General features: G+C 44.8%; 2 protein-coding genes across 6 annotated transcripts in view; both read right to left on the reverse strand.

The window, feature by feature from the left end:
- The window catches only part of ADHFE1 (alcohol dehydrogenase iron containing 1), a 34036-nt gene extending 11923 nt beyond the window's left edge, over positions 1 to 22113 (reverse strand). For 2 of the 5 annotated variants that reach the window (XR_016039262.1, XM_055431708.2), the window contains exons 1-12: positions 22038 to 22113; positions 18925 to 18962; positions 16682 to 16728; positions 14749 to 14802; positions 14348 to 14502; positions 13839 to 14035; positions 11731 to 11808; positions 10394 to 10499; positions 6131 to 6283; positions 3871 to 3969; positions 787 to 865; positions 517 to 613 (exon numbers count right to left, since the gene is read on the reverse strand). Coding sequence is in view for 4 of the 5 variants with exons in the window: in XM_055431708.2 (XP_055287683.2) it covers positions 517 to 613; positions 787 to 865; positions 3871 to 3969; positions 6131 to 6283; positions 10394 to 10499; positions 11731 to 11808; positions 13839 to 14035; positions 14348 to 14502; positions 14749 to 14802; positions 16682 to 16728; positions 18925 to 18962; positions 22038 to 22093 (1159 nt within the window). In the remaining variant the exon portion in view is untranslated. The remainder of the gene's footprint in view (positions 1 to 516; positions 614 to 786; positions 866 to 3870; positions 3970 to 6130; positions 6284 to 10393; positions 10500 to 11730; positions 11809 to 13838; positions 14036 to 14347; positions 14503 to 14748; positions 14803 to 16681; positions 16729 to 18924; positions 18963 to 22037) is intronic. The other 3 variants (XM_088844448.1, XM_055431709.2, XM_055431710.2) reach the window with 3 other exon arrangements.
- A 2211-nt stretch (positions 22114 to 24324) lies between these two features.
- On the reverse strand, positions 24325 to 25982 carry RRS1 (regulator of ribosome synthesis 1). Its single transcript, XM_055431711.2, has one exon. The coding sequence runs from the start codon at positions 25864 to 25866 to the stop codon at positions 24769 to 24771; it is 1098 nt and encodes a 365-aa protein (XP_055287686.2). The 5' UTR covers positions 25867 to 25982; the 3' UTR covers positions 24325 to 24768.
- Between the last annotated feature and the right edge of the window lie 990 nt (positions 25983 to 26972).

Below are 26972 nucleotides of genomic sequence, written 5' to 3' on the forward strand. Positions count from 1 at the left end.
CACACACACATAGTGATCATAAATGTATTTCTTGTAAGATTCAAAAGGCACTGTGGGTATTTTATTATAGACATGATTTATCAGCAGAATAGCAAACAGATTCTTCTTTGGGGAACTTTTTATAAAGTTTCTAGTTGTTTAGGTTCTCTATAATTGGGAATGTACTGTTACTTCCTGATTTAGACTCACTTTATTTCCTATTAAAACAAGAATCATTAGTAACATGAATAGTATACAGAATTTAACTTCCCTTGAAGATAAAAACAGTGGAAATATTATTAGTATAAACTTAAAGTAAGCAATACCTGGTTCCATTTCATTGCTAATAGACTCTTAGAAACACAAAATTACAGAATTTTAGTGCTAGATAGGAATCTGGGAAGGTCACTGACATTTTATTATTAGATTATCTCAAATCAGTATTTTTGGTATTAGTCTTTATGGCTTATCTTCAGAAGCAATCTTAGGAAACGCTCCATAGATGTGGGTCACAGAGTTATGATGAACGGTTCATACCCAATATTTCTGCCACTTCCAAGTGCCGCTCAGGAAACATCTGTGATGTAAACGTGAACACTGCCGGGGAGGTGAGAACCACAGAAAGGCCATGAGGCTGGGGAGAAAGGAAACATGGTGACTGCTGGGGCAAGGCTGGTCTTCAACCTGAATATTCTAGATATTAAATTACTTTATCCTGTATTCCAAACAATCAAGAATTGACAAAAAAACATTGATGGCAATTGACAGGAATCTAAGATTAAATTAAGGCATTTATTGTGATTTTACCACCAGGGGATGATCCACATTGTAATCCTTTGCTTTATAAGTCTTCACTAAGCCAGAAATTGGGTAAGACATTCCATGGCTAGAAAAAAAATAAAGTTCTTATATTGACATACATCTAACAGAAATTCAAGTTAATAATACAAAGATATTCTTATGGGAGAGCCCCTCACAGTCTCTTGACAGTATTATTAACCCACAAGGTTAGACGTTTTGTTTTCTTTGATTCCTATGAGGATATATTATTTTGCAATTGATATTTGGCATATTCATTGACAAAACTGCTGAAATGTTGAAAATCAAATGCTGATAGAACTACGTGCCATTAAAAAGTACTGACGTAGAAGTTGCTCCTCGAGCACATTGGTTAACCTTATGATCTTGAAGAAATCAATAATTCACTTTGAAGTTTTTTTTAAGTCTTCAGGGTATACATTTTCTATCTAGCTCGGCACAGCCTTGGCAATGTGCTCCTTCACAAACTGAAGATGTTGGTGGGAATTTTATGAACCAAGATGTACTGTGCTAGACGTGCAAACTTGTTCCGCCAGTGATCTGTCTTGCCAGTGATTAATATGTTCTTTTAAATGTTACGTACTAATGGGAACTGAGTCATACATGAATTATTTCAGTCTGTAAGGCTATTGAGAAAAGGCATCATGATTTTCATTTGTGGGGATTTTTTCTGTTTGTTTTAATGGGAAAACTCTATACTCTCTCAAATTCTTAGTGAACAAATAGGACAAAATAATAGTTTATAAGATGACCCAGAAGATACACACTGTGAGAAGTTAATCTCTTTACAGTTAATATTTTGAAAATGAAATGCTTTACAATAGTAAAAGGGTCTGTAAATCTGTTAATGTGGGTTTTAGTGGATGACTTTGTTTTTAGGCAGTAAAAAATTTATATTTCATAGAAAGATGAAGTGTTTTGGTGAATTGTATGGTTATCAAAAAAGAAAAAAAGGTGCGTCATGCCTCATAAAGCAGATCAGAAGGTATACGTTCTCTGAGTTGTTGGATAGGAACGTGCTTTACTGTTTTCAGGCTCCATAGTATTCAGGAAATTATGGCTTGGTGTTCTTCCACTATATGAAAGGATTCATGTAGCTTTCAAAGTACCTTTCTAACAGTATCCAACATTTTAGTTTGATTTCTTTTAACCATTACATATGTTTGTTGTAAAAAATAAAAATGATCCATAATCCTATTTCTTCAAGATAACCATTATAGAATATTCCCTTCTAGTCTTCTTACATGTATCTTTAATTTATGATTGTATTGTGCATTCGGTTTTAAACACTGCTGTTGACTTAGGGCTTCCCAGGTGGTGCTGGAGGTAAAGAACCTGCCTGCCAATGTAGGAGATGTAAGAGACACAGGTTCGATCTCTGGGTTGAGAAGATCCCCTGGAGGAGGGCATAGCAACCCACTCCAGTATTCTTGCCTGGAGAATCCCCATGGACAGAGGAGCCTGGTGGGCTACAGTCCATGGGGTCACAAAGAGTTGAACATGACTGAAGCAACTTAGCATGAATGCACATATTTACTTAATATTCTTTAAGAATACTTTCCCATGTAATTTTTACTCTTTTAAAACATTATTTTTGATGATTTATTCTTTGAATACTGAAATTTAGTTAACCATTCCCAAACTGTTTGGAATTTAGGTTATTCTTAAAATTTTCAATTATAAACAACTTTTTAGATGAATATCCTCACAAGGAAAGTCTTTGATCATATCATGAGTATTTGTTTCAGCTACATTCCTAAAAGTAGAATTCATGGGGCAAAGGGTAGAGACATTATCCAAACTCTGGGTAGATTTTGCTCATTTGCTTCTTAGAAAGTTGGTGCCAATCTGTGCTCCTCTCAGCAGCAGAGTTTGAGGGTGACCATTTCATTGCACTTCCCTAGCAAAGGCCAATTCTTTTTAAAAACTTTTTATTTTGTATTGCCAATGAACAATGTTGTGATAGTTTCAGGTGAACAGTGAAGGGATGCCGCAATACATATACATGTATCCATTCTCTTCCAAACTCCCCTCCCATACAGGGCAAGGGCCAATTCTTAATTTTCCATGTTCACTGGTTTTCAATTTTAGAGCAACATACCAATACATTTCTGATCAAACAGATTAATTCTGGGCAATCAACAAATATTCTAATCCCTTTCTTTTTGAGAAAGATCAGAAGAAAATCCTGCGTTTGGTGTTTTAAAAATCCGTGACAGGTGCCAAGGATGTGGAGAAATCAGAACCCCCATCCACTGTTGGTGGGAATGCAAAATAGTACAGCCTCTTTGGAAATCAGCCTGGCAGTACCTCAGAATTTAAACACAGAGTTACCATGTGCCCCAGCAATTTCACTCCTAGGTATGTACTCCATAGATGTGAAAACATATGTCCACAGGAAAACTTACACATGATTATTCATAACAGCACTATTCATAATAGCCACAAAAGTGGAAACAACCCAAATGTCCATCATCTGATGAGTACATAAAATGTGGCATATCCATGCAAAGGAACATTACTTGGCAAGAAAAAGGAAAGGAGTACTGATAACGTGTATGGGATGAACCATGGAAACATGACGCTAAATTTAAGAAGCCAGACACAAAAGACCACATATCATTTGCTTCCATTCTACGAAATGTCTGGAAAAGGCAAATCTATAGAGACAAAGTAGATTAGTAGTTATTTAAGACTGGGGGTATAGGAGGATTGGTGGGTGACAGTTAAGATATATGGGATTTCCTTCAAAGGTAATAAAATGTTCTAAATTGATTATTGTAATGGTAGCACAACTTGTGAATATACTAAAACCCACTGAATTATAAATTTTTAATAGGCAAATTTTATAGGGTATGAATAATATGTCAATAAGGCTGTTACCAAAAAGAAAAAAAAATCTGTGACCCAATAAACTGCATTTGAGCTAAGAAAATATTATGGGACCCTAAGTTAAATTTCTTTTTTCTGTCATATGTTTAAAATCTTACAACATATCCTAAATGATAGACACTAAAATAAAATTTAAGGGCAATAGATTAGGTGAAGAAATAAAATCTCAGATTTGCTCACCATAGATGAACACCAGCATTTCCAAAGCCAATGCCAGCAAAAGCACTTGCCAAGTGCATATTAGACCTTGCTTCAAGATCATCAGGATTTCTGACAGCCCTGTGGATGATATAAATACATAACAGTAACACATCAACATTGGCATTTCCTACTGAAACAAAGAGCCGCCTTAGGGAAAGATCTGGGGGAGAAAAAAAAAAAAGAAACACTACTCAATAGGAAGAAAAATTAGGCAGGTTATTCAAATGACACCTTGTCTTCTAGATGAAAACTGAAGGGAAATGTATTTTCTCATCAGTGGCTGGAGCAAAGGCATATATTATGCCGTCAGGCTGCTCATGTGATAAAAGTACCAGGGGAAGAAAGCACTGACCCTTAAACTGCAAAAGCTGCTATAGAAAAGTGCCCTGAGACTCATTCTTCTTCTTCACTTGTCAATGACCTTGACTGTGGTTGCGAGTGGATCTAGAGTAAACACATGCTCAGGATGCATGGGTCTAGATGAAGTGAGTCCCTGTCGCCTGGGGGTACCTACAGGCCAGATGAGCCGCCCAGACATCATGCTTTCTGTGGCACCACCCAAATTGGATCCCCTGGAGACCTCTTTTGGTATCTGCAAACCACATGTTATTTTTACACTTTTTACTGTGGAAGTGGCATGTTATTGTAGGACAAGCTTTCGCTCACTCCATCCCTCCCCAGTGCCATACGGGAAGGGCAAATTCTCAAAGGCCGCTTTCAGATGTAGTTGAGCCTTCCTGCTCCAGGACTTGGAAGCCCTGCCCCAGGGCGGAATGCCTGGGACAGCCAAAGGAACCATTTCCCACTTGCTTTTCTGTGATTCTGCCTGGTATAAGGGTTCCTGCTCTGAAATAAAAATGCCACAGCCTTTCTCCTTCTTTTATCTGGAATAGTCAGGCAACTGTCTCTTTCCAAAACCCAGGGTCAGTTCCTTATTCCCAAATAGCAAGATGAAGTAGTGGATGGTGGAGTTGTGGCCTCTTCTCTGTCCATTTTGCCCCCTCAGCTCCCACTGCTGCTCTGCCAAGCCTGTGTCCCTGTCACACACGCTGGCCGGCCATAATCTGAATCCACTTCTATGCAGACAGATGCTCCCTGATGCCCCCGCGAGTCCAAGATAGTTCGTGATCCTCCCCTAACTCTGTTGCAAAATATGGTCCTAGACCCCACCCCTCCAGTCAGAGGAGGCCCTGTAGTCACATCTAGACCAAACCTGCCCTATTCTTTCCTTCCATTGTGTATAAATACAAAGATGAGTTTGACTTTGCATAAGTCTCAATGTCTTAGGGATCACTTTTCATCTCTAAGTGTATCTTTGCTCTCTCATGAGCCTATTAGGGCTGTTTCATGCATAAATCTTTCAAAATCATGTGGGAATCTTTTCAGGAAGACTGTTCTGTCTCCCAGGACAGACAACTGTACACATTTCTTTCTTTTTTCTTTTTGGTGTGCCACACAACGTGTGGAATCTTAGTCCCCTGACCAGGGATCAAACCTGCACCCCCTGCAGAGGAAGGGCCAAGTCTTAACCACTGGACTACCAGGGAAGACCTGACATTTATTTCTTAAATTGAGGTTCACGTGCATTTGATTATGGGTTGACCTTGTGTGCCTCTGGACAAGGCCTGACGGGGCAGGATCACCATCTGTCTCATGGTTCTCATTTCTGCCCTTGGTGATCAAATCTCAAAGGACCTCCACCAGCTTTGGTTTTGAGGTTGTGATGAACAAACCTTCTGCACGTGCGCGTGCTAAGTTCCTTCAGTCGTGTCCAACTCTGAGACCCCATGGACTGTAGCCCGCCAGGCTCCTCTGTCCATGGGATTCTCTAGGCAAGAATACTGGAGTGGGTTGCCATGCCCTCCTCCAGGGGACCTTCCCAACCCAGGGATCAAACCTGCATCTCTTATGTCTCCTGCATTGGCAGGCGAGTTCTTTACCACTAGCGCCACCCGGGAAGTCCCCTAAAAAACCTTCTAGCTGCATCCTTTATAAATCAGGCTCCCATGTTGTCCCCATCCTGGGCTTTGCCTTTCTAGATCGAGGGATCTGGTTTTCATCTGTCCCCTTGGGGTTCCCTCAAGAGGTTGCTGGTCTGTGGTGCTTCTGTATGCACAGTGACTGCTTTTTTGGGTGAACAGGCTTGCTCAGGACATTTCAGGATCTAGCGAGCCACATTTCATGAAGGTAGAAACTGTTTTTTCTTTTGCCCTGTTTCTGTCCCCTCTGGACAACATACCTCTTCAGATACTTGGCAACGATCCGCAGTGCATGGACTGCCCAGATGTCGCTGATGGGGTTGCTGCCCTGGTAGGCTGGCCGAGTGATGGGGCTTGAAGGGCAGGGGCTCCGCATGTGATACGGGAGGGCAGTGTAGGACTCCAGGGCGTGGCTAGCAAGGAATAGTCAAAATACACAGTTGAAAGCATCCTCTTTTTCCTTCCCTCCATTCAGATCACAAACTGCCTCAGAATGCTTGGTTCTCACTCCCCCGTTGATATGCCTTTGTAGTGCTGATAATCACAAGGCCTCTCACTAATCTGTCTCTTGTCCATGACAGTCATCACTTATTATAGAAATTAAAACAGTGACAGAGGATGAGATGGTTGGATGGCATCATCAGCTCAATGGACATGGGTCTGAACAAACTCCAGGATCGGTGAAACACAGGAAGTCTGGCATGCTGCAGTCCATGGGGGTAGCAAAGAGTCAGACACAACTGAGTGACTGAACAACGCAGTGAAGTTGATATTAACAGCATTACTGTGTTTTTGACCAGTATGTGTTAAGATTATGTATGGTTTCTTTCTAGTACCATTATATCTTTATAATGTTAAATTTTTAAACATTTAAGTTGTGTTAAGAAAAGCATTAAATCTGAAAAATGACTTCCTTCCAAAGTATATTTACCATTTTATACCCTGCCTTGATCAGATACCATATTACTCATCCAAAGAGGGTCATAATAGTTATACTAGCCTCCTATAAGAGTGCAGTGCAGTGGGTCAGCTCCCAGGTATGAATTCTGGCACCAGGCTTTCCCACTGTGGGCCTGGGACCGGCAGAGTCACCATCCTCCTTGTGATTCTAAGATGAGGATAGCTCATAGTACGTCTTTTTTCATGGTGCTGATGTGAAAATTGACACATGTAAATTACTTAGCATATCGTACCAGCACTTTGTAAAGTTTATCATTCACCATTATTATTAATGCTTGGCCTTAAAAAAAATCTACTTCTTTTTCCAATAGGCCTTAAATTCAGGGTTGGCTATTTTAAGAAAAAAGTATCAGGGTTTTCTTTACCTACCAGCCTGCCATGAATTCTAGCTAATCAAGTGCAGAAGATGGGAATAAACATAATCATCCAGATCAGTGACTCATTGGGAACACAGTATAACATGAACTACTGTGTGCATGAGTTACACTTCTCAGTCTTAGAATGGAGAGTTTCAGTTCAGTTCAGTTCAGTCGCTCAGTCGTGTCCGACTCTGCGCAACCCCATGAATCACAGCACGCCAGGCCTCCCTGTCCATCACCAACTCCCGGAGTTCACTCAAACTCATGTCCATAGAGTCAGTGATGCCATCCAGTCATCTCATTCTCTGTCGTCCCCTTCTCCTCCCACCCCCAATCCTTCCCAGCATCAGAGTCTTTTCCAGTGAGTCAACTCTTTGCATGAGGTGGCCAAAGTATTGCAGTTTCAGTCGAATGGAGAGTTTACTCTCCTCTAAATGTGAGAGGCAGATAACATCTTTTGAAACAAAGTATTAGAACGTCAAAAAGAATTAGTTGGTAGACAAAAGTTATGGGTTTGTGGTTCTAAATAGGAAATGTGGGCAAAGCAATAAGGAGGTGTCCAGTGGGGCAGAGGGGTGGTAACAAGCCTGCCAAGGTGAGAGTTGAACCTCTGCCATTGTGTATCTGGGCCCAAGACTGGATCTCTTTCAGGGGTAGATTCACTGAACTGAGCTCACAGAAGTGTTAGTCGCTCAGTCGTGTCCAACTCTTTGCGACCCCATGGACTATAGCCTGCCAGGCTCCTCCGTTCATGGGATTTTCCAGACATGAATACTGGAGTGGGTTGCCATTTCCTTCTCCAGGGGATCTTTCTGACCCAGGGTTCGAAGCCAGGCCTCCCACATGTAGGCAGACTCTTTACCACCTGAGCTACCAGGGAAACTGTGTGTAAAACTTGCAAGTCTGATTACTGATTTCCAACGAGAAATAGAACCTCTGTCCATGACTGTCCAGTGCTGTGGGTTCCCCCAGCTGAACTGGGTGCCCACTGTGGTCAGGATGGTAAAGAAAGTCATTTCCTTGGTGGAGAGTATTCCTATTAGCCTCTTTACACTGGAGACGGTATTTTTGCTATGACATATCTGCTCATTTTTTTTATAACCTGTCAGGGCTTACTTTCTCTGAAGAAACTGCTTCACTTTAAATTCCATATGACACTAATAAAATGTATTTTGAAAGAAAAAAAAAAAGAAAATAGAACCTCTGAGGGGGACAGACATCTGAGTCTTCTAGATGGCATCTATTCTCCCTGTTGTCAAAGCTCTGGATGCTAATTTATGATCACAAGGCCCATGGAGCCCTAACCAGGGTCACTGCTTCTAAGGTTGAATATATGGGTGTGTCCATCTTCAGTACAGGCCACTGGGCCTCGGGGCTAGACTTCTCCTTGGACCACGTGTGCTCTCCAGTGGTCAGTCCTTGGAAGGGCCACTGCCATCACTGTCTTTTGTTCTGAGCTCACTCCCCTCCCCTCTGATTGACAGCAAAGTCTTTGGGTCTGTGGGTCATTCACTTACACGTGACTGCTTTGGTCTGTTATATTAATATATTTACTATGCAGTTCCCAGCTAGGGAGGGTAATCTCATTTCCCTTATTTTCAAGTTATTAGAGGACAACACTCCAAAGTACTGACAACATCAACCAGGATGGAGTTGGACACAGTTTTCTCCTGTTTCTTGGCAGGCAGCGTAATGCAGTGTGAAAAGCAGACCATGGACTGGGATAGACCTGGACATGACCCTAACTCTGCTGCCCCCTGCTCATGTGAATTTCACTCATCAGGTGTTAACTGAGTACTTGTGATGTGACAGCCCCTTTGCTATTAGGGATGCAGAAGTCCGTAAGATGGTCCTATCCTCGCCATGCTCACAGTGCAGGGAGAGAGACAGCATGCAGAGAGGGGCATCTCCAAAGCAAGGCACAGCCCCCCAGTGGGGTGGAGCAAAGGACAGAGTGGTTCTTGAGGAGAGGGGGCAGTCAGCAAAGGCTCCATCAAGGGAAGGATGCCTCAGTGGAAACGAAGGATGACTTCTCCAATCAGATAAAGAGCTGAGCACTGGGGATAGTACAGGGCCAGAGAAACCTGGCTTTAGACAGGAGGTGTGGAAATGTAATGAGAGACTGATAAGGTAGAGGGGCGTGTGTGTGTATGTGTGCAGTGGTCATGTTGCATTCTGGAAGCTTCTTGAGGCCAGTATGGAGGACAGATGGAAGGAGTATGGGATGAGGAGGCTGCTGCACTGGGTCCAGGCTTGAACTGAGGTGGGCCCATGAGGCTTGAGAGCAGGGAGCAGATGGGAGAGACTGAAGCAGATGAGAGTGAGCTCTGTGGCTAGGTGTAGGCACGAGACAAGGGATAAGCTCATACCATGTCCTGCTGCTCACTAGGGTAAGGAACCCAGGAGGAGGAGCTGTGAGGGGTAAGGGGTGGTGGTGAGAGAAGGGTCAGATTTCATCAGCTTCAAGATGCCATGCGTTATAAGATGCACGATTTTTAAAAAGCACTACTGAGGAAGAAGACCATACTGCATGCTGCAGATATACAGATATGCCCTGATTTCAGAGATGTTAAAATGGGGGGGAAATGTACATGTGCAAATGGATGGTAGTGTTTTGGGGCAGCTGAATGTGAAATGCCCGTGGGTCCCTGTGATGCCACTGGAACAGAGAGCCCAGAACTTGAGCAGAAACATGGATGTGGGAGCCGTCAGCACATGGCGGCTAAAGCCAGGAGAACACGGGCTGTGGCTCTGGGCGAGTCGCTAAACGTCTCCAGTTCAGTTTTCTTTCCCTCCTGGCACAGAGCGGTGGGGAGTTGATGACGTATAAGTGCCGACAGTGAGCCGGTCCAGCTCAGGAAGTGGACAGTCCTGTCCCTGTTCTCTTCCTCTGGCTGCAGCCCGGGGTCCCTGGGTTGGTGCAGCAGAGGCAGTGCTGTGGGCCTGAGATGCTGCATACCTGTCTCTCTGATCTTGTGGTTGCAGCTGCAGCTGGGCTGGTCCGGCAGCTTTGTGATTCACCCAGGACCTCACCTCCTTTTCACAGCTTCAGCCTTGTCATCCAGGCAAGGGAATAATGACAGCCAAAGCCAGGGTAGTTGTGGAGCACAGTCAGTGAGAGCTTAGCAAGTGCTTTCAGCAGTCAAGTTATGGGCATTGACCCGAGTCCCCAAAAGAGCCCCTGCAGGGGGCCTGGGTACCTACCAGAGCACATCGAAGCCACTGTTGGCGACCACCCGCTCAGGCATGTGCAGGGTGTGCAGAGGATCAATCAGGCCCAGTGTGGGTTTGATGGCTCGCGAAGCAATGCCTAAGACAGGGATTTGCAACATAGGCCATAGGTATGGACACAATTTTTTAAAAAATCAAATAACTTTAGGGTAACAAATTATCCTAAAAAAATCAAAATATGAGATAAGATTCGTTCTCATTTAGGGAGGCAGCAAGGAGCAGCGGAAAAGAGATCTGGAGTCAGAAACCTGGGAATTTCAGGGCAGCTGAAGCTCTCTGCAGTTTACAAAAGCCACTATCCCATCTGGTCCCAGTTCCAGGTGGTAACTATAGTGGAGTATTTACACCACGCAAACACTACAACTCAGGGCTTATTTATTTGTAAAGCTCCAGAGAACTGGTTTACTAGCATACTGCTGGTTTGGGTCCTGGCTATGTGACTTACTGCGTGACACTGGTACATGTCTGTGCCTCTCTGAGTTCTCTGTAAGATCAGACTCTGGTGACACAGGGCCTCCATCCCTCCCAGAGATGTTGTAAGGACCACATTAGATAACACTATGGGGAAGTCTTTAAAAAAAATTTAAGGGAGAATTTAAGTATTGCTTACTATTATTAGTATCTTTAACAATGTCACAGGATAATATAATTTAATTTAAAAAGAGAAGTTACCATAAATGTGCAGTTCATTGCCAATTTGTTCTGCTACAAAGCCCTGAAAGAAGGATGCTGAACCATCTCAAGGAGAGGGACCTTTCTCCCAGATTAGCTGAGAGTTGGAGAAGATGATAGGTTACAGATGACAAAGAAGGTATAAGGCAGAAGAGTGGGTACTTGGGAATGGGGCTGGAGACATTAACTGGGAAGAAGCATGAGGGAACTTTCTGGAGCAGTGGGAATATCTATATTTTGATTAGGGTGGTGGGTACATGTGTGTATATATTTGTCAAAACTCATCAAACCAGATTCTTACAATTATACATTTTATTATTAAAAAATCAAATGAGTTATAATGCAAAAAAGCTGGGAAAGGGAATAACCATTTGTCATTGATACACAGTCACTAACTTGGGCAGGAAAATGGCCCTGGTTCATGGCATTTCAATCTGCTTTTGTAGGTAATTCTCAAAAACAAGATTATTAGACTGCTTCTTACTCTTATATGTATCTGGGCAAAGAAAGAACATGTGTCTATGTGCATACTTTCTTTAATTCTGTAACTCTTTGAATTTTAAACATTAGGATTAAAGAAAAGGGAGTGGATTTGAAAGCTAAGAGAACTAAAAAACATTTACAGAGGAAGTTCTTACCAGTTTTTACTTTCAAGTGTTCGTAGTCAAAAATGGCAACTCCGGTAGTTTCACTCCCTGTGCCTGAGGTAGTTGGAACTTGAACAACAAAAAAATTAATTTTAATAGAGCATCTAAGTAAAGGTCAGTGGAGACACTTAATTCAACCTCAGGAGACAAGGAGCAAAGTTAGAGAAGAAAGCTTTGTTGCTCGTGTCTACTCACTTGATGTGTGTGTGTTAACGTGTGTGTATGCTTAATGTGGATGGCTTCCCAGGTGGCACTGGTGGTAAAGAATCCACCTGCCAATGCAGGAGACGTGGGTTTGATCCCTGCATCGGGAAGATCCGCTGGAGGAAGACACGGCAACCCACTCCCAACCCGTGGCAACCCAAGTATTCTTGCCTGGAGAAACCCATGGACAGAGAAGCCTGGTGGGCTATGGTCCAGAGGTCACAGAGTCAGACAGCACTGAAGCAACTTCGCACACACATGCTTGATGTGTATGACTGTGTCTGCATTAACATGTGAGGAACAGGTCTGATCCCTGTGCTGGCATTACCTTTCTGGCATCTGTCTTTAACGTGTGTGTGTGCTGGCATTAATTACTCGTGCATTAATACTCAGTATATATGAGGTACATGCCTACATTAACATGCATGTAAACCTAATGCATGTGTACTTGATACATACGCATGATGCTTATATCCGTGTCAGCATGTATGTCTGATGTCCGTATGGTGCTAACATGTATGCATGCCCAGCATGTATGTACCGCATCCACATTTGTATTATACACACGTCTGTTTAATGTGTTCATGTGATATCTGTTTCTATATTAACAGGGAGGCACTCTGGGAGCCCCGGGCTACCCCAGGGCCAGAGTTTAAGCAGCTGCAGCTTGGAATTCAAAAGCAGGCCTCTTGCCATCTCTGGGAAGAAAGCTCATATTTGCCATCTCTAAAAGACATCTTTATTCCCCCTTGGCAGCAAGCACAGTGACACCCTGCCTTTGCTGGGCTCCGCGGTTTTGTAGTTCAGTCAAGTTTCTAAACTTTCCTAATCACCCCTCTGTGTGATGCTGACACAGTTTCACCACAGGGCTCCAATCTCCAGCATCAATTATGCTGCGCCCCACTGATCCCTCGTTCACGTCAAAGCCGTTCATCTGCCGTCAGCTCACTCCCGTCCTGGCACAATGGGGGTGGGGGAGGAGTGGGGAAGATAGAGGACAAGACCTTAAGCTGATATTTTCCAGTTAGGGCATTTGAGCTCTAAGGCCTTAAACAGTGATGTGCCGACAGCGATAAAATGGAGGAAAGAAAAGACCAAAAGATCCCCAGGTCTGTGTGGACCAGAAGAGGGGACCTGATTTGGGTTTGCGTGTCTGTGTCCTGTGTAGCCACCAAGCAGATGTCGGCCAGCGTGACAAGGCCATGCTGGCCACATGTCCCGGGGCAGACAAAGCCCCAGGTCAGCTGAGGAGCCATCATGTGGAAGAAAGGGTTGAGACAACACCAGAGAAATGACAGCAAACATTCCCCTTAAACTCCCCAGTGGCTGCCAAAGTGGGACAAAACAGAGAAGGGCTCAGAAGACAGACCTGCCCAGAGAGGGGTCTCATGCATCTATAAACACTGACCTTCATTTTCTCCCCCAAGAAGTGACTTCATAGCTGAGCTCTGCAGACCCCTACCATTGACCCAAACTGCCTCTGTCCGTGCGGTAAAGAAGACCAGAATTTTAAATATGAATGAATTTTGAATCTACTTTGATCTCCAAACAAGGTATTGTATTTAAATGAAGAAATCAGAAAGCTTTGGAAACATACACCCCAAAATTACTGACTTGTATCTTTCCTAACGGGGCTTCCCAGGTGGCTCAATGATCTCGCATCGCCAATGCAGGAGATGTGAGTTCGATCCCTGGATTGGGAAGATCCCCCGTAGAAGGAAACGACAAGCCACTCCAGTATTCTTGCCTGGGAGAATCTCATGGACAGAAGTGTCTGGAAGAGTATGGTACGTGGGGTCGCAAAAGAGTTGGACACAATTTAGTACCTAAACACCACAACCAACATCTTTCCTAAGGCCTTTTGTCAATTGTAAAATAAAATAGACAGTGTTTACCTGCGATCAGAGGTTTCAGAGGCACAGTCACAGGCTTTCCCTTCCCAATGGGGGCATTGACGTAGTCTAGGAAGTCAGAGTCAGGGCTGGACGAATACAGATTAGCGGCTTTACAGGTGTCTATGGTGGAACCGCCACCCACAGCCAGGAAGGCATCGAAAGCTCCCTTTTTGGCAAATTCAATGGCTTCCATGAAGCTTGGAGAAGGGAAAATGAATGCCATTATGTCAGGATTTCCAGAAATAAATTGCCATGCCATTAAATAGGGCTTCTCTGATGGCTCAGACAGTAGAGAATGCACCTGCAATGCAGGAGACATAGATTCGATCCCTGGGTCGGGAAGATTCCCTGGAGGAGGAAAAGGCAACCCACTCCAGTATTCTTGCCTGGAGAATTAAATGGACAGAGGAGCCTGGAGGGCTATACAGTCAGGTCTGGGGCAGGTTTCAATCAGCACTGATATGTATTGGCTTCTGCTTAAAGTAAATTTAACAACAATAAAAGAATACCTTGTATCAGTTGGTTCCACTCTCACATGATCATAAACTTTAAAGTTTATGCCATTCTTCACTAGGGAATCCATCACTGTCTGTACAGGAGGGAGTTGGGAGAGGTTCTTGTCTGTCATCAAACAAACATTTTTAGCACCCATGTTTTGTAGGTCCTACAATAACAAAAATAACTTAGAAGTTAAGTTTGATTGCACAAGAAATGTAATAGACAGTTCTCACAAAATTAACATTAAGTCCAAAATAAAGGACTCCCATCCAAGGACTAACTAGGCCTGACCCTGCTTAGCTTCTGAGATCAGATGAGATTAAAACAAAGGATCAACAGGTGTTAATATGTGCTTGTTGTAAAATATATATAACGTTTATTGTAGAAGACTGTAGAAATCTTAAATACTTGCCATGCCCACTTCCTTTGTAACTCCTGCTCCATATCGAATAGTTGAAACAGCCATCTGAGGAAAAATAAAAGATTTAAGTGACAGGTGTTTGGAGAGTTGGTTATTTCATTTCTAAAACCCTGAAACAGTTCCTCATTGTCTGGATAATAAAGTATATACGCCCCAGGATGGCCTTCTAAGTCACCCCACCTGGCCTCACACACATCACACTTCTTTAAGCAAACATTCCTTCCAGACACACTAGAATTATGTATTTTTACCCAAACATTTCATAATCCTCGTTTGTTTCTTCAGCTTGACATGCCTGCCTCTTCTTGCCTCCACACCTAAATGAATTCTTCAGTATCTTATTTTCCAATGTTAATCTTGTTGTCTTTGTGTATTTTTCATGCCTTCATTCACTCATCCAACCATTCCTCTCTCCAACCCCCACTGCATGCATGTATCCATCCCTCCATCCATCCATCCTTTCATCCAACCAACACTGCTGAGTGTCTGCTATGTTCCAGGCATGTGCTAGGCTCTGGTAATACAACTATGAAGAAGACAAACACGGCTTCATAGTTTACAGCCGAGAGAAGAGCTTTTATACTGATGGATGATGGGTTACTTTTGGCCTGAAGACTTGCTTTGTTTGATCCATATTATGTTTAGATTTTCTTTTTTTTTGGTTTGGATAGTAACTCTTATTATCCAATTAAAGGAAAAAAACAAAACAAAACAATGTGACCATCTGAATTTCTATCTCTCTTGAATAATCAGGCAGCATGTATGCACGCTAAGGCGCTTCAGTCATGTTCGACTCTTTGCAACCCCATAGACTGTAGTGCACCAGGCTCCTCTGACCATGGGATTCTCTAGGCAAGAATACTGGAGTGGGTTGACATGCCTGCCTCCAGGGAATCTTCCCTACCCAGGGATCAAACCTACATCTTTTATGTCGCCTGCACTGTCAAGTGGGTTCTTTACCACTAGCACCACCCGGGAAGATCTCAATCATGCAGGACTGGTTGCATTCCAGTGTGGCAGCAACCAAGTGGGGCTACGGGCAGATGGCACCCTTCAGATGGGCCTGTGCTCTCAGCCAGCTCAGCCCCATCCTCCCAGTCTGCGCCTGGAATGATTAACTGTCAGGCCTCTGGTCACATTTTAATTTATGATCCCTGAACTAGGAGGAGACAGAGATTTAATATATAATTATGTAATCACAGTGTGATAAAAAATTCATCAGAAATAATTGTTCCTTTATTCCTGCTTCAAAGATTACTTGAACTGCTTTTGGGGTTGTTATAATTACAAAACTAAAGAAGATTTATCATACAACATATAAGATGGAATTTTTAGAAATGGGAATCTGTCCTGTTTTAATGGCTGTACGGAAGACAGTATTCTACGCATTACTCATGTTACCAAAAGATTTATATTCCATTATCCTGACAAAATACTTTGCTAAACAGGTGCTGACCAAACAAGGTTGCTGCTACTGCTGCTGCCACCAAGTTGCTTCAGTCATGTCCGACTCTGTGCGACCCCATGGACGGCAGCCCACCAGGCTCCTCCATCCGTGGGATTTTCCAGGCAAGAGTATTGGAGTGGGGTGCCATTGCCTTCTCCGAAACAATAAGGTTAGGGAACATCAATTAATAACAGACTTCAAATGAGATAGTAATGCATTAGGGAAATACTCTGGTTGTATTTTTTCAGGTCATTTATAAAAGAATGAATGAATGGGGACTTCCCTGGTGGGCCAGGGTTCAATCCCTGGTCAGGAAACTAGATCCCACATGTCAAAACTAAGAGTTTGCATGCTACAACTAAAAAAAAGATCCCACTCGCTGCAATAAAGATCCTGCATGTGCAACGAAGATTTGGCAGCCAAATATTATACACAGAAATAAACATTTTTTAAAAAAGAATGAATAATTAAATCTACCTCGAAGGCATAATCTGTTGTTTTCCCAGAAGGTGAAAGTCCAGGAGCTAGAAGTACAAAGTTAGCATCAGAGTAGGCCTCAGAAACAGAGCAAAGATATTGTTATTTGATAGTAAGTTGGGATTTCAGCAGTGAATGTAAATATTTCCTTTGAAGCCTTACTTAAAATACATTTCTCAGTTTTATTGTTGCCTATTCAATTCAAATTAAACTCTGCATTTTAAGAGAATGTAATGCTAACTTGATGCAGACTGGGAAAATAAAGTTATTTAAAATTTTTTCTCCATTGAAATTAAAATATACCTTTGAAAACATAATGAGTAAAAATCTGCTAGAAAAAATCCTCCAGACTCATTGGAGTTTGATTATTATTAGAGAACAATTATTAGTAAATTAATTCATTAAAGTCCTGCTTACCCTTCTTTAATAACTGTGATTATTTAAATAAAACTTCTCTCTATGGAGGGTACTTATCACACTAAGATATTTTTCAAGTTTATGCCTAGGAACTATTGCGTTTTCTCTGGGAAATTTAATAAAAATTTTTATAAATGGATATTTCTTTGCAAGGTGTCAGGTTTAGTTGTGGCAAAAATTTTTTTTGCCTTATTGGAACAATAAGAAGTTTCTACTTAGTGGATTTTATCTTTGTTTTCATCTACTTATTGTTATCAGTCTTGACCAGTCATAAGATTGAAAAAAAGTCTACGAAACAATTTTCACTACCATTTTTTTTTTTTACAAGACAAAGAAAAGAGACCACAACTGAATAACAATCTACCTTTGGTAGAGGGTAAGGGTATCCTTAATCATATTTCAAATTTCTTTGATACTGATAGGCTTTAAAGAAGTTGTCTATTACTCCGGTAACTAAAATTTAGGAAAAGACATAAATCGAATCTTAGAAAACACTGAGATTATCTTTCTCTAAATTACTAATTTTATTGCCCCAAATAGAAACATTACTGATTTGTTGTTGAAACTAACTTAAGAATTGCAGAAAAGCAGCTGAAGACAAAATTCTGCATGTGTTAATGAGGGCTGAAAAGGCAGCCCTCTTGGTGGATGGCTGTTAAAGACTGGGGTGGTCCCTTGGCTGGTCCTAAAGAATGAGTCACTCTCATGGCAGGAAATAGTCCTTGGTTTGTTACTCTATCTGTTCTACTCCCAATCAGCTTCTTGGTGAGTTTCTGCTTAGGCTCCTGTATGTGCAGAGCTCTCTTTTTCATCCCTTACCACTGTTAGGACGTGACCTTTTCTCCTAAAAGGTGAAATCAGTTTTTATGTCAGTAATGGCAAGCCACTCCAGTACTCTTGCCTAGAAAATCCCATGGATGGAGCAGCCTGGTAGGCTGCAGTCCGTGGGGTCGCTAAGGGTCGGACACAACTGAGCGACTTCACTTTCACTTTTCACTTTCACACATTGGAGAAGGAAATGGCAACCCACTCCAGTGTTCTTGCCTGGAGAATCCCAGGGACGGGGGACCCTGGTGGACTTCTGTCTATGGGGTCACACAGAGTCGGACACGACTGAAGTGACTTAGCAGCAGCAGCAGCAGCAGCATAATTCATGTGACATGCTGGGGACAATGTTGAACTTACAGTGAGCTCTGGCTATTCATTGTGGACAATGGACTTGGTAAGGATTAAGATGTCTATAGGAACTGAAAACGTTTGTCATTTTTAATTATTAAGAAATAGTGTTATTTTAAACATCAATACAAATTTTTTTTTTCCTTCTGGGAACCACACTGTTCTTTAGACTCTTTTTTGCAATGTATTAGAACCTTTCAAAGATTTCATCTTGATTAATTCTGTTTGATGAACTCAGACCATCCTAATATCCTATTTGCATTACCATTTTTAGCTTTGGCAAATAATTCTATTTCAAAAAGAAAGACATTATAAATAGCATTAAGTATATATTTGAGCCAAACACATAATCAGTAGCATACATTCAGCTGACATAATTAGAACTGTTGTTCAGTTGCTCAGTCATGTCCAGCTCTTTTGCGACCCCATGGACTGTTGCTCACCAGGCTCCTCTGTCCATGGGATTCTTCAGGCAAGAATACTGGAGTGGGTTGCCGATCCTTCTCCAGATAATTAGAACTACATGTTACCAGTTTCAAGTGCAAAGCAACTATCTGCATCAATCTTCCTCTCACATGCTTTGACTTTGTCCAAATGCATTGCCAAATGTGGAAACTGAAATTGTGGCTAAACACAAAATGTATTATTACCTTGGGAATAAGTATGAGAATGACTTGGGCACTGGCATCTAGGGAATCAGAAAAAGAAAAAACAGAGTGAAACCAGAAAATCTGAAGCTAGGAAGTTTTAAAATTACACACATTGCATTCTAGTTTTAAGATGCTTTCAAAGTAGCGGCTATTGACAAACACTGCACGATAGAAAAAGCCAGAAACCACCATGGACAAAAAGCCAACTCAGAGTCTTTCCAGCATTGGAGGATCATTCTTCTGCGAATTATTCAAGCAGCAGTTAATGCCGTGGGGAACTGAGATGAGTGCTCCTGGGCTGTAGCACTTAAACTTAACAATAAAGTTGAAGATGAGGTCTCACTTCTTACTAGGTTAGGAGCTTTCGCCAAATTGACCCAGTGTTAACGACTGGCACCTCAAACCCCACCTCTCTCCTCCCGAACTTTCCTTGTATTTTCCCATTGTCTTCAGGGTGTTTGGTTTTCCTTCAAACAGGCTCTGGGCTGCTTCCTCTGGAAGCCCTCTGTGGCCGGCAGGCCCCCCTGGTCACCACGTGGCGCCTCCGGCCCTTCTCTGCTCCGGGATTTCGTCCCCTCCCCGGACCCGCCCTCCGTGTCCCCCTAAACCGAGATCGCACCTGTCACCTTCTTCTCCCCAATCCCTCACCTCAGTCAGCTCCTCTACAGATAGCCCGTGTGCTCGTCTTTCTAGAGGTTCCCTCCCTTGACTTCCACATCCTGGTCGCCTCCTAGTCCTTGGTCAGTCCCTTCTCTGGCTTCCTGTTCTGTTGACCGCCATCCGATTGAGCCTCGCAAAAGGGTTTGTGTTTCTATTGCCTGCGGGACCCTGTCCTGGTGGGACTCGCAGGTAAGCGCGTGCATACCCCCCACCCTGCCACCCCCGACCCCCGCCTCAAAACTTGGAATGAAAACATCTGAGAGGGGAGAGAGGAGAAGGGAAAGGGGAAGGAAGGAAGAGCGTTAAAGACAATGATGGTCAAGATCTCAAACACTGAATTAAGTGAACACGGGCGTGGGCGGGTGTGAGTCGCCAGCGTGAGTCGAGGCTGCCATCTGGTGGGCGCGGCGGAAAGCGCCACATTTCTCCTGGAGCATCCCGGAGGGCCTGAGCCATCTGCAGGCTCCCGCGGGGAAAACCGAATAATGCAGGGTCCCAGCGATGTCCTTCACTTGGCATTACCTTCTAGGTCCTTCTCTGCTTTACGTCCCTCCAGGACAAGAAGAGGGGCTCAAAGGGAAGGAAAATTCGACACTGTGGGAGGACACTCCGCTTCTCTTTTTGTTATATAATTTACAAGCTCTCAGTTCAGTTCAGTTCAGTTAGTCGCTCAGTCGTGTCCGACTCTTTGCGACCCCATGAATCACAGCACGCCAGGCCTCCCTGTCCATCATCAACTCCCAGAGTTCACTCAAACTCATGTCCATCCAGTCGGTGATGCCATCCAGCCATCTCATCCTCTGTCGTCCCCCTCGCCTCCCGCCCCCAATCCTTCCCAGCATCAGAGTCTTTTCCAGTGAGTCAACCTGTCGCATGAGGTGGCCAAAGTATTGGAGTTTCAGCTTTAGCATCAGTCCTTCCAACGAACACCCAGGATTGATCTCCTTCAGAATGGACTGGTTGGATCTCAGGCTACCTCAATTCATCATTTCTACTCCTCAGTTGTGGTCTGAACCCTACTCCCTCTTGCCTTCTTTGGACCTCCATTTGTCCCCTATGTCCCAGCCTTCCCCTTATTTGATCCTTGTCATCAAGTTAGGAGTTTCATGCTTGAAACTCTCACCCTCCTCTCCCCTCTGGCTTGCTCATCCTCTGGTTTCTCTCTTTCTCACCCACATCCTGCTGACTCCATTTCCTTGGCCTCCTGAACTCTGCAAATTTACAGCCAGGCTCTCATCTACACACCTTCTGGGTCTGGCACAATTATTTTGACTTCCTTCCTGCTATCACTGATAAACTGGCCATATCTCAGCAAAGGCCAACCTCTCCCCTGCACACTAAATCTCAGCTCTGCTGAGCTTCTCAAAACATCACTGCCAACAGTTCTTCCTTTGCTCTCCTGCATCATCAACCCCCCAACCCCTGCCACCCCCGCACCCCTCCCCCCACTGCAACCCAGTTTGCGACTGACATGTACACACTGCTGTTTTAAAAAGGATAACCAACAAGGACCTAATGTATAGCAAGTACATAGAACTCTGCTCAATGTTATGTGGCAACCTGGATGGAAGGGGAGTTTGGGGGAGAATGTATACATGTATATGTGTGACTGAGTCCCTTTGCGGTTCACTTCTGTCTTCACATCCCTCCCTCTCTCCTGCATCCTCTGTCCCCTGCGTTCTGCACAGACCGCATTCTGCACAGACCGGTTTCACCCCTGTGCACGTGCTCAGTCGCTAAGTCATGTCCGACTCTTCGTGACTCCATGCACTGGTCCCTGGGATTTTCCAAGCAAAAATACTGCAGCAGGTTGCCATTTCCTTCTTCAGGGGATCCTCCCCACCCAGGGATCAAACCCGCCTCTCTTGTGTCAGCATTGGCAGGGGTTTCTTTACCACTGTGCCACCTGGGAAGCCCCAAAATAAGGACATTGCATTGGCCAGGAATCAGAACCAGACCTCCCACGAGAGGAGGTCTACCTCTCTTGTGGTAGCACAAGAATGCTACCACTGAACCAATGCCTAACTTCACTGCTACCCTCATGCAATTCTCTGCTAACTTTAAACTGATCTAAAGCATTTTGTCCTTGTATCCCCAGCACCTAGAATAGTCTCTGGTGCATAACCATACACCCAGTATACATGTGCTGATTGGATACATGCATTTGTCTTAGTCACTGTGCCAAGCTGTCCGCTGTCTGCCTCGACTGGGACCTGGAGGTCTCCTCTCTCGACCTTAGTTTCCTTAACGGTAGATCAGGCGAAGCACAAGTGGCTGCGTTTGGCTGCTTGGCTACTTGGCACACTGACAGCTGAGTCCAGTACCGCGTCCCGGAAAGTGTTCGGAGTTAGAACGCGCGGGTCCAGGTGGGTCCCTTCCCCGGGGGCTGAGTGGGCTCGGCCGCACCCTGGGGTCCCCTGCCTGCCCGCCCGGCCGGCCGGCCCCGCACTCACGCTGCGCGTTGCAGAAGCCTCAGCAAGTGCACTACCCGGGCGCCGGCGGCAGCCATGGCTGAGCCGTCTTCCTCCCGCGGCACCGCCCCCTCCGCCGCCGGCCAATCCCGGCCTCCGCTTCTCCTCCGCCCACCCCGCCGCGCCCGCTCACAGGCTCCGCGCGGTCCCCCGCCCGCAGCCACAGCGCCTGGCGGCGGAACATTTTCCCACCAGTGGAAACTTCGACTGCTCCAGCTGCAAAGTCTCATCGTCCACCTTTGAAATTGCCATACAGGTAACCGCTACGTAGGGTTTTGGCCTTCTCTCCTGTCTCTAGATAAAACGCTTTATTTCACAAGGCAAGGACGTGGGGGAGGGAGAAACAAGGGCAGTCCCCCCCACCCCCACCCCAAACCCTTTAAAATGCTATTTTGTCTTAAGTGTATTTTCAGAATAAACACAACTGCATTTAAATTTGTTTTAACGGTAAATAAGAACCTTGCAAAAAACCCGTTTTTTTTTTTTTTAAACAAGACTAGTTTTGTGTGCAACTGCTAGATAAAGTCACAAAACAAAAGCCAGAAAAATTCCCAAACAAAACAAACAACAAAAAATCCCATACAGTTGAGAAGAATTTAAAAGGTGTTAAATGCTCTATTTCGGACTCTTTTGTTGACCATGATGGCTACTCCATTTCTTCTAAGGGATTCGTGCCCACAGTAGTAGATATAATGGTCATCTGAGTTAAATTCACCCATTCCAGTCCATTTTAATTCACTGATTCCTAGAATGTCGACGTTCACTCTTGCCATCTCCTGTTTGACCACTTCCAATTTGCGTTGATTCATGGACCTAACATTCCAGGTTCCTATGCAATATTGCTCTTTACAGCACCAGACCTTGCTTCTATCGCTGGTCACATCCACAACTGAGTATTGGTTTTGCTTTTGCTCCATCCCTTTATTCCTTCTATAGTTATTTCTCCACTGAGCTCCAGTAGCATACTGGGCACCTACCGATCTGGGGAATTCCTCATTAAACTGAACTGAACTGAAATGCTCTATTGACGGTTTGGCTTTGGAAGAAGCTGTTAAGGATACCATTATGTTTTTTTAACCAATGGTTAAAACTTGCCATGGTTACATTAGAAGGGAGGGCCTACAGCAGCAAGTGCTCCAGGCCCCAGTGGAAACGATGATCAGTGATGGCACAGTTCAACTTTGTCAGAAGGTTTGGCTTTGGAAAAAGCTGTTCAGGATACCATTATGTTTTTTTTAACCAATGGTTAAAACTTGCCATGGTTACATGAGAAGGGAGGGCCTACAGCAGCAGGTGCTCCAGGCCCCAGTGGAAACGATGATCAGTGATGGCACAGTTCAACTTTGTCAGAAGGTATGAGACAGTAAGTTGAACATCTGTGTTTTTAGTAACCTATTATGAAATCGGAATTAATCTCGTCTTCATAGCAATTTCTAGAAGTAACTTATAAAAATTGGACAACAATGTAAAAATGAGACAAACTCAATTTCCTATCAGGTCTCAGACCAAAAAGCAAGAGTAGGGTGGCTCCCCAGAGCTATAACAACAGAAAAACCCCCCATTCTAGATCTGTATACAGTGAATCCTTTTCAGGAGGTATTTAGTTTCACAAAGATGAGTTACTGAAATCTGTCAGGGAAAGACATCCAGGATAACTGTAAATGTTTCACCTCCTAATTAGATCAGCTCAGGTCAATTTGACAAATGAATCAAAAGATAGTAGTAATATTGCAAGTAAGAATTTTGTAGGTTTCTTTCTCTCTTCCCCAAACAGATCCCACTTGAAGCTTAAAAAAAAATCTGGGATATAAATACTGATAAATATTTAAGTTTAAAATTAGGACTTCCCTGGCGGTAAAGTGGCCAGGATTCCACACTCCCAATACTGGGGGCCTGGGTTCAATCCCTAGTCTGGGAACTAGATCCCACATACTGCAACTAAGACCCAGCATAGCCAAATAAATAAACATTAAAAAAAAATTACAATTGAGGATTATTACCATTATTTAGTGAAGCCCAAATTTATCATTTACAGCAAATTAATGTTTTCATTGTTGAGAAGCTTCAAATTTTGTTTTTGAAAGAGACACACTTTATATCTGTTTATATATATGACACCAAAAGTAGGATGAGTTTTTTTAATACATGCTGAAATCATAATTTAGCTGCTATGTTTTCTAGAAAGTAAATGAAGATAATCTGTACCAGGTATCCAGGTCATTGGTTTTACTTAAGATTTGTACCAATAGCCAAAAAGTTAAAAGCAATATTAGACACAGACATTTTTATTATAAAACCTTTACAACAGTTCTGAAAATGTAACCTATTCCCACATGCTTTGATAAATACACAAATTTGTCATCAAAATAATGCAGAAACCAGCTATTAAGTCTCTCCCTTAAACCCCATCCAAGGTTTAAAGAGAAAAAAAAAGGCTGTTTAAAAGTAAAACTCATTCCTAGTTTTCAGATTCTTTCCCTAATTCAGATGTCCTTAAATACAACCTTTAATTTCCAGCCAGAGTTTTGGTTGTGGGAAATACATTAATTTGTCCAGTCCAACATTTACCTATCATCTTCAGAGGAGGGCAAACCTGGCCCTTTAACCTGAAGCTCAATGAAGGCAGGGGCCAAATCTTGTGCATCTGGGGACTGTATCTAGAACTTAGCATTAAGTACAGTTCTTGGTTTCGGAGAAGGTCCACGGATGAAATTTACTTCCTCCTCTGTCCTCCGTGGTGCTGCCCCCCTTTTCTCTTGCCGCTCAGGCCGGGGGGCCCGGAATTCATCTTGCCTCCCAAGCCCCCTTTCCTCCTACCTCCTTGGCGGGGCGTGCCCGCTGTCCTCTTACCCCTAGAACCCTGTCGGCCCCCCTTCCTCTTGCCCTTGTGACTCATTTTCCTCCGCTTAGCCGCCTCCTCCTGGTCCTCCTCTCTCATCTGCTTATTGGTGGCCTTCGTAATGTCCAGCTGAGGCTTTTTGCTGTTCATCACTCGCAGCATCTCCAACTGGCTCTTTCTCTCGGCCGCAAAGTCCCCGAAAAGAGGCTGAAACTTCCTCTTCTTGCCAGAGCCCCTGGGCGCCTTCTCCTTGGGGAGGCGCTCCTGGAAGCGCCCCACAGAGGCAGTGGAGACCTTGGCTACCTGCATGGCGCGGCCCAGCTCCTCCTTACTCTGGTGTCCAGTAGGATGCATGCCGGCCGCGCTGGGCAGCTGCATTTTGTGCGCGCGGGCCAGGTTACGCAGCCGGTTCAGCTCGTTCTTGGCCACCCGTTCCTTCTTAGCCTGAATCCGCTTCGCGAACTGGTCCTCCATGGGGTCGGCATTGCCCGGCACCTCAATCAGCCACTCCTTGGTGTCGTCGCGGGCGCGCTGGTAGCCCCAGCGGCGGCGCCACTGGCCGCTCACCTCGTCCCACACCAGATTGGTCTTCTTCTTGGGACGGATGCCCTTGAGGCGCGCAAACTGCTGCCAGCGAGTAAGCGGCCGCGGCCGGGGCACCGGCTTCTCGCGCGGCAGACGAGTGTTGGGTTCCGGTAGCCGTGCCACCAGCGCCTCCTCCACGCGCTCGGTAGGCAGCTGCCACAGCTGGTTGATGAGCAGCTGCGTGTTGTCCCGCGCCAGGGCCCTCAGCTCGGCCTCCCGTGTGGGTCCCGCGTGCCGCAGCCCGGTCGGGGGGTTCCGGTCAGAGGCCAGCAAATTACCCAGGTCGAACTCCAGCTCCAATTCCTTGTGCACCGTGATGCGCTGCAGCTTCTCTGCTTCGTCCCGCTCCGCCTTTGCCAGCAGCTCCTCCACGCTCTGGCCCTCCATGGCTCCGGTTCGGCTCGCTGCCTCCGGGAGACAGTTCCAGTCACGTCTCCTCCCACCGGATAAAAGTCGCGGCACCACAGACACGTGCGGCCCCCGGACGCTCGTCCCGGAAGAGAAAGTTCGGCTTCCGGGGCACCCGGAAGGGGCTCATGGAGTGGGCTACGCGAGGAACGGCCGGCAGAGGGCGGTGTTGGAGAACAGATGAGATTAGAGGAGGCCCTTGGGGTGGAGCCCGAAGGTAGGCGGAGCCGAGTCTACGAATTCCTGGGCCAGATTGGGACCTTGGCTCCCAGAATGCAGCTGCGGGAGGGAGTGGTCCTGTGAGAGCTGGGCAAGTTTGGGGGCCGCGAACTAAGGGGGTCCCGGAGCAACTGTGTTAGTTTTAGTGTGTGTAGAAAGTCAGTTCTCAAGATGTTTAGCCAGTCGTTTTCACCAGAGCCCTGGCCCCTGTTCATGGTGTTCCCCCCGGGTGTGGGCACTTCACCCGGGGATGCACAGAAAGCTAAGTGGAGACGGAGACTTGGTTTTTGGGGGAGCGAGCGGGCCTGGCGGTTAGACCGCCCTGGAGGGGTGCGGCTGTGCCCCTATCCCGACGACCTCAAGTCTGGTCCACGGAGCCAGGGGCCACCTCTTCTCCTGGCTGATGGCAGAAGAGCGCGGGGCTCTGCTGTTCCGACCTGGGTTCCGACCTTGACCGCTCTGGTGTTTGACTTTCGGCTGTGTAACTTGTTTGTGCCTACTTTTAAACTTGTAAGATGGGATTGCAAATATTACCTCCCAGGTCTGCTGTGAAGATAAATGAGTTAATATGCTCCCAAGGCTGCAGTCCATGGGGTCGCTAAGAGTCGGACACGACTGAGCGACTTCACTTTCACTTTTCACTTGCATGCATTGGAGAAGGAAATGGCAACCCACTCCAGTGTTCTTGCCTGGAGAATCCCCGGGACGGGGGAGCCTGGTGGGCTGCCGTCTATGGGGTCGCACAGGGTCGGACACGACTGAAGCGACTTAGCAGCAGCAGCAGCAGCAAGGGAGCTTACACTGGGGTCTTGAGCATAAGAATGCTCAATAAACGTGAGCTGAATACCAGTTATTATTTAATCCTC

This window comes from Moschus berezovskii, chromosome 16, assembly GCF_049115385.1.
Source record: "Moschus berezovskii isolate FMDL1 chromosome 16, NW_MosBer_1.0, whole genome shotgun sequence".
NCBI classification, from domain to species: domain Eukaryota; kingdom Metazoa; phylum Chordata; class Mammalia; order Artiodactyla; family Moschidae; genus Moschus; species Moschus berezovskii.

Bases quoted from the DNA above. Each gene is read 5' to 3' on its own strand.
- RRS1 (XM_055431711.2), bottom strand. From the start codon at position 25,866: ATGGAGGGCCAGAGCGTGGAGGAGCTGCTGGCAAAGGCGGAGCGGGAC.